Source organism: Taeniopygia guttata, chromosome Z (genome assembly GCF_048771995.1).
Source record: "Taeniopygia guttata chromosome Z, bTaeGut7.mat, whole genome shotgun sequence".
Lineage (NCBI taxonomy): Eukaryota > Metazoa > Chordata > Aves > Passeriformes > Estrildidae > Taeniopygia > Taeniopygia guttata.
In genome coordinates, this window is record NC_133063.1 from 76,763,148 (window position 1) to 76,769,148 (window position 6,001).

At 54.0% G+C, this 6,001-nt stretch overlaps 1 protein-coding gene across 1 annotated transcript; it reads left to right on the forward strand.

Moving 5' to 3' along the window:
* The first annotated feature begins 355 nt into the window (after positions 1–355).
* On the forward strand, positions 356–4,990 carry LOC140681908 (uncharacterized). The gene is made up of 6 exons (XM_072922609.1): positions 356–1,382; positions 1,634–1,815; positions 1,963–2,083; positions 2,683–3,301; positions 3,648–3,765; positions 4,079–4,990. The coding sequence occupies exons 1-4, from the start codon at positions 410–412 to the stop codon at positions 2,691–2,693; spliced, it is 1,287 nt and encodes a 428-aa protein (XP_072778710.1). The 5' UTR covers positions 356–409; the 3' UTR covers positions 2,694–3,301; positions 3,648–3,765; positions 4,079–4,990.
* The last annotated feature ends 1,011 nt before the right edge of the window (positions 4,991–6,001 follow it).

A 6,001-nucleotide genomic window follows, 5' to 3' on the forward strand; every position in this document is an offset into this window, starting at 1 on the left:
AAACCAGCTAGTCTGCTGAAAAGGAGGCCAAAGGGATGTTTTCTAATCCCCCCTTTTCATCCTTTCCCCAGCCAAGACAGAGCAATGTCCTCTCCCTCTGTAGCCGAGGGTGACCCAGGCGCGGGACGCAGCGTGGGGACAGAGCCCGCCGCCGCTCCCAGCGCCCTTGCCAGGGGCTTCCCCTGCCTGCCCAGCCGTGCTGTGCCGTGTTGTGCCGTGCCGAGCCCGGCCAGCCCCGGGAGCCGCCCCGCCCGCGCTGTGCCCGCGGCCCCGGCTCTGCCGCGCTCGTCCCGCCGAGTCCGGCCCGCGCCGGGGGCCCGAGCGCAGCGCCCCCCTCAGGCCGCGCGCCGCCGGCGCAGCCGCGGCCGTTGCGCTGTGGCCGTTGTGGCGGCACTCGGCGATCGGCACCATGGCGGAGCTGCCGCTGCCCGCCGGGCTCTGCGCCAGCACCTTCCCCGCCAAGCTGTGGCGCCTGGTGAACAGCCCCCGCGTCCGCTCCGTGCGCTGGGACAGCCGGGCCCAGGGGCTGCTCATCGACCGCTCCCTCTTCGAGCGGGAGCTGCTCAGCCCGGGCGACGCCCAGGGGCCGGCCCCGCGCCCCTTCAGGGCCACGCAGTTCCGCAGCTTCGTGCGCCAGCTCCACCGCTACGGCTTCCGCAGGGTGCCGGGCCGGGCTGGCTCAGCTGCGCCGGGCGATGCCGGGGCCGGGCTCCACTACAGCAACCCCTGCTTTCGCCGCGACCGCCCCGACCTCCTGCTCTGCGTCAGGCGCCGGAGCACGTCCAACAGGCAGCGGCCGGCGGCGGGGCGGGAGCGCCGTAGGCGCCCTCCCCGCGGCTCCCAGCAGCTCCCCGGGCCGCGGCCGCTGCCGGACGGGCAGGGCGGGCGCGCTCGCTTCCAGCCGCTGCCCACGGAGCGGCCGCCGCTGCAGCCCGGGCGCCCGCCCAGCGGCTTCCTCCTGCTGCACAGGGAGCGGACGCTGCCGGACGGGCGAGAGCTGCGCAGCCCCCGGCCCGGCCGCTTCCAGCAGCCGCCCGGAGAGCGGCCGCTGCTCGCCCGGCGCCCGCCCTGCGGCTTCCACCTGCTGCACCGGGACCGGCCCGTGCCGGCCCGGCGGGAGGGGCCGAGCCGCTTCCAGGAGCTCTATGGGCAGCGGCCGCCGCCCGCCGAGCAGGAGGTGCTTCAGATCCCGCCCTCCGACTTGCTCGGTTTCTGCGGGGAGCCGCTGCTGCCGCTCGGGGGGGCGCAGCCCCGCAGCCGCTTCCAGGACCTCTACGGAGAGCAGCTGCCTCCGGTGGTCGACCGGGAGCCGCTCAGGATGCAGCCCTGCAGCTTCCAGCCTCTCCACAGGGAGCAGCAGCCCCCAGCCTCTGTCCCGCAAGGTAGGAAAAGAGCTGTAGCTCCTTGCTTTTCCAAAAGGTCATGAAAAGTGACTGAACTATTTTTCCACAAGGCTCTGTCATTCTTGGCCCAAAATTGTCAAGCCTATAAAGAAGGGGCACCTAGAAAGCTAAAAGATTCTCTGCCTGGTTTTCCTGCATGTTTCCTGCAATGTTTAATCCAGGGTAGCAACAGAGATCTGTGTCCCAGAGCCACATGGTGGAGCCTGACAAATGTGTTTGGATTCTTGCAGCTGCCTTGGGCACTTCAGCCCCCAGTGCTCCGCCTGGCAGTGCTGCAGCATCAACAGCCTCCAGCTCAGCACAGAAGACCCCTGGGGAAGAGCAATTTCCACCAGTGGATCTGGGCTTTGCCATAGAGCAAATGATTCGGGAGATCAGGAGGTCCCTGTCTGAAAGGTCTCCCTCTGCTCAGGTAATCCCATTGGAGAGGAAGGGAAGAGGCTGGGCTGAGAGCTTTTCAATGTTGTTACATGGAGAAGGAGAGTAACTTATCCTTGATGTGATCCCAGCAAAATACTGAATGATCTCTAATTTTCTTATTTTCTATTGTTCTTTCAAGGGGAATATTAATGTTGTCCCTGAGTCTTCAGGAGGGGAGTCTGTGGACCGAGCTGCAGCCGAGGAAATTCCATCTGGCACCGAGAGCTGCGGGAACAGTTCTCCAGAGCCCGAGGAGCCTGGTAAGGACAGAGCCCCCATTGGTTTAGAGAGGTGTGAGACGGCTGCTCTGAGCCTGCCTCTGGCAGGAGGGGAGATGAGAAGAGTTGAGTTCTTGTCTGCAGGGTTGGTGCTTCCCGGTGCCTTTAGTTCAAATCCTGCACTGGCACAACCTGCCCGAGCCCTGCCCTCCCTGCTTCTTCAGAGGCTCTGAAACCGAGTCCTCTGCTGTGGCAAGAGAGCAGGGAATAAGCCTGACCTTGTGGGAGTTGTGTCACCAAGCTGGCTGTCCCAGTTTGGTTCATAACTCAGCCCTCAGCAGCCTTCAGCCATTTCAGTGAGGACGGTGGTCTCTCTGTCACTGGCACTGTCTCTGTTTCAAGCTCTCTTGGGTGCCATTTGCACTGTGGGTGCTGAGACTTTATCAGGATACTTAAATACTTTACACAGTTCAGTTTTGAACACTTGGAAGGATCCCTGTTCTTTAAAGAGCAGACTTCAAATTGCCAAGTGAGTCTGCCTTTTAGACCATCTTTTGAAGTCCCTGAAAGAAGGACAATTGGTGCTCATGGGACAATTGCACAAGGGCCAGTATTGACTCAGTGTTTCCTTTGCTTCCCAGATCCAGTGTGATTGACTTCCCCAGGAGGGCTGCCCTGTGTGGCAGGAAGAGACAGAGGGAGAGCCTGTGACCATCGGACAGGTGGAATTCCTCTATCTCTGGTTATATTTATAGATGTGTATAGTTATTTTTATGTAAGTAGTTGTATGTATAGGTTGATAAAGTTATATTTATCTATCTAGATGGTTAGAGATCTGTATAGTTAATTTATTTTTAGTTTTAGGTGTATATATTTATATATTTATATTTTTATATTTTTTATAATATTTATATTTTAGATGTGCACTTTTAGTTATAGATGTCCATAGTTGCATTTATACATGTGTATAGTTACATTTACGTGTATTTTTAGAGAGGCATATTTATATTGATATATGGGAGTTTAGTTGCATAGATTGATACCTGTATAGGTATAGGCCTCTTTTTAACTTCTTCCTCTGCTCTGCTTCCTGCCTCACCTCTTGCTTTTCCTCCTGTGCCCCCTGTGTCCCCTCTCCCTGTGCTGGGTCCGAGCTGGGGCCGGGCCGGGCGGAGCAGCAGTTCCAGCCCGGGTGTCCCTGGAGCGGTGGGAGCTGCCGCTGGCCCCAGGCCCTGTCCCCTGAGGAGCTGCTGAAGGACGGTGAGAGCGAGGGGGCCGAGGGGGCGGTGACGCTGAAGGGACGGTGACCCTGAGGTGCTGCTGGGGCTGAGGGGTGTGGGGCCGCCGAGGGCAATGGTGGCCCTGAGGTGACAGGGAAGTGGCACAGGCCGAGGGCGTGGTGGGTCTAGGGGGACAGGAAGAGTCAGAAGGGACTGAGGGGGTGAGAGAACTGTGAGGGGCTGAAGAAACTGAAGGGGGCTGGGGGTTTGCCGAGAGCATGGCGGGGCTGAGGGGATGGAGGGGCCGGCAGGGAGCACAGAGGGCTCCGGGACTGCAGCTCTGCCAGGCCTTGGAACCAATTCCAGAGCCTCCACTTTTGCCACAGCTGCACTGAAGACCTTGAGGACAGCCGGAGGCTGACGGGAGCCAGCGGGGAGAAGCTGAAGGCCAGCAGCAAGAGCAGGGATGGGGGACCTGCTGCTGCCACCCTGGAGAGAGCCCGGGTGAGGCCCAGGCCCGGGGAGGCAGGGCGGGGCTGAGGGTGGCGGGGTGAGGCCGTGGGCAGTGCCCGGCCTCAGCGCAGCTGCCCCGGCTGGCACAGGGGCTGTCCTTGGGCAAGGCGGCTGTGCCGGCAGGGCCCGGGAGCTGTGCCGGCTGTGCCGGGCCTGGCCCGCTCGGCTGCTTCTTCTCTCTAACCCTCCTGGGGTTAGATCGTCTCTTCCCTCATGGAAGTGCAGCTGCTGCCAAGGAAATGTCCCCATACTGACTCAGTGTTCCCTTTGCTTCCTACGTGTGTTGTCTGCTGTCCCTGTCCAGGAGAGCTGCTCTGCATGGGAGGAAGAGACCGAGGGAGAGGCTTTGGAGATGGGGCAGCTGGGATCTCTCTGCTTGGAGTTCTATTTGAAGATGTATGGACTGGCACAGAGACAGGGATTATTATATAGATATGTACATATGTAGGCTGCTGTTTGTATAGGAATATTTCTATATGTCTATTATATTTATGGATGTATGCTATTGTATAGATATAGATATGTTTCATGTGTATATATGTATCTAAGTGTACATGTAAGCTGTTATGTCTGTGTTTAGTTCTATTTCCTATGTATACAGTTGTGTTGCTATCTATGTCTATTGATGCAGTCATACATATATGGCTCTGTGTGTAATTATTTTTACCTATGTAGCCAGATGTATAGCTGTATATTTGTGTTGATGCATTTGTATGGATATTTAGCTTGGCACAGTGATATTTGTATATTTCTAGATAGGTTTGTGTTATATCTATATTGTATATAATATGCAATATTTAATTTATATTTCTATCTGTAGATTCTTACAGTTATATATGTATGTATATATATTTTTCTGTGTATATGTATTTAGTTCTACTTAAACATGTATGGAGATGTGTAATTCTATTAGTTGAGTTCTTGGTACAAGGTTACTTGGGGTAGGAATGCATATTTCTGTATTTCTATATGGGCTGTACACTTGTAGTAATATGTAATAAATGAAATTGTTAAAGCTAATTAATCTTTGTGTATAGTGAGTTGTTGTAGACGTTGGCGATAAATGAAGTTTTATTAACTGAATTTGGTATTTTTACCTAGACTGGTTGTTATAATCTAATAAATTCCTGGTTTTAACCTTAATTGAGATTTGTATAGATCTGTATTGTCAGCACAGGTGTAGCAATTTGTAATAAATGATATTTTCCAACTGAAATTGATTCTCATGCATTTGTCAATTGGCAGTGCGGCTGTAGCAATCTGCAGGAAATGCCATTTGTCAGTTGCACTGGGTGTTTTGTGATTTCTGCTACGCAAAGCCATGAGCAGATGTAAATGCTGGAGGATTTTGGCCATGAAAATCTCTGGCCAAGCCCAGGACTTGCACTCAGGCTGGGCAAGGGAAGCACAGATTTGGGATGGCAGCAGAGCCACACGTTGGCTCAGAACTCGCTGCAAAGGCCTGCTGAGGAAACTCCGGGACTCCACTGAGAGTAGAACTCCAAGCAGGAGCCACCTGGGCAGCAGAAATCATTCACAATGAAAAAAAAGAGAGAAAATGAGGCAAAGCAGACGTGCGGATACTCTGAGAGTCTGATAAAATGCTCTCAATCACCGCTGCCTAGGCACATCTTCTGCAAAAATATTTTGTTAAAAAACTGAACACCTCCCATGAAATGCAGATTGCATTTTCGCCTTCACTTACCTTGCTGTGTGAGTGGAGACACTCTCTCCTTTTCACTGAGAATTTTTGCCCTTCAGCACCTGACATTAAATCAAAGATTATGTACTACCACTTGGCACCCTAAATGAAAACAGCCCTGCCCTTGTGACAGTGTTTGCAAAGTCTTCCCTCCTCCTGTCCCCACATCTCACAAATGGAACCATCCCCTTCCTGTCCAAAGTGTGCCTGAGGTGAGTGAGGGCTCCAGGAGCTCAGGAGGCTGCAAGAGCTCTGCAGGTGGAAGGTTTTGCAAAGCTTCCTGAGCATCAGTAAACTCTGGCTTTGCCAGTCTTCCCTTGGAATATTGTCCTACTGAAGAAAGATCTTGGAGGACACTGTGCCTCCAGCTCAAGTAAAGTTTGTTTTCTTCAAGTCTTGAATAGAGGAAAATGAAAATTGTGATTGTTAGAATGAAATTTGGAGTTTGGTGCAGCTGGGTTTGCTCCATTATTTGCTGTGGTAAGTAGGGTAAAAGCTTTAAATTCCCAGCAGAAGCTGACTACC

Coding starts and splice junctions, on each gene's coding strand:
- LOC140681908 (XM_072922609.1), top strand. CDS start 410: ATGGCGGAGCTGCCGCTGCCCGCCGGGCTCTGCGCCAGCACCTTCCCC. Junction 1,383..1,633: donor CCCAGCCTCTGTCCCGCAAG/GTAGGAAAAGAG, acceptor GGATTCTTGCAG/CTGCCTTGGGCACTTCAGCC. Junction 1,816..1,962: donor AAAGGTCTCCCTCTGCTCAG/GTAATCCCATTG, acceptor TGTTCTTTCAAG/GGGAATATTAATGTTGTCCC.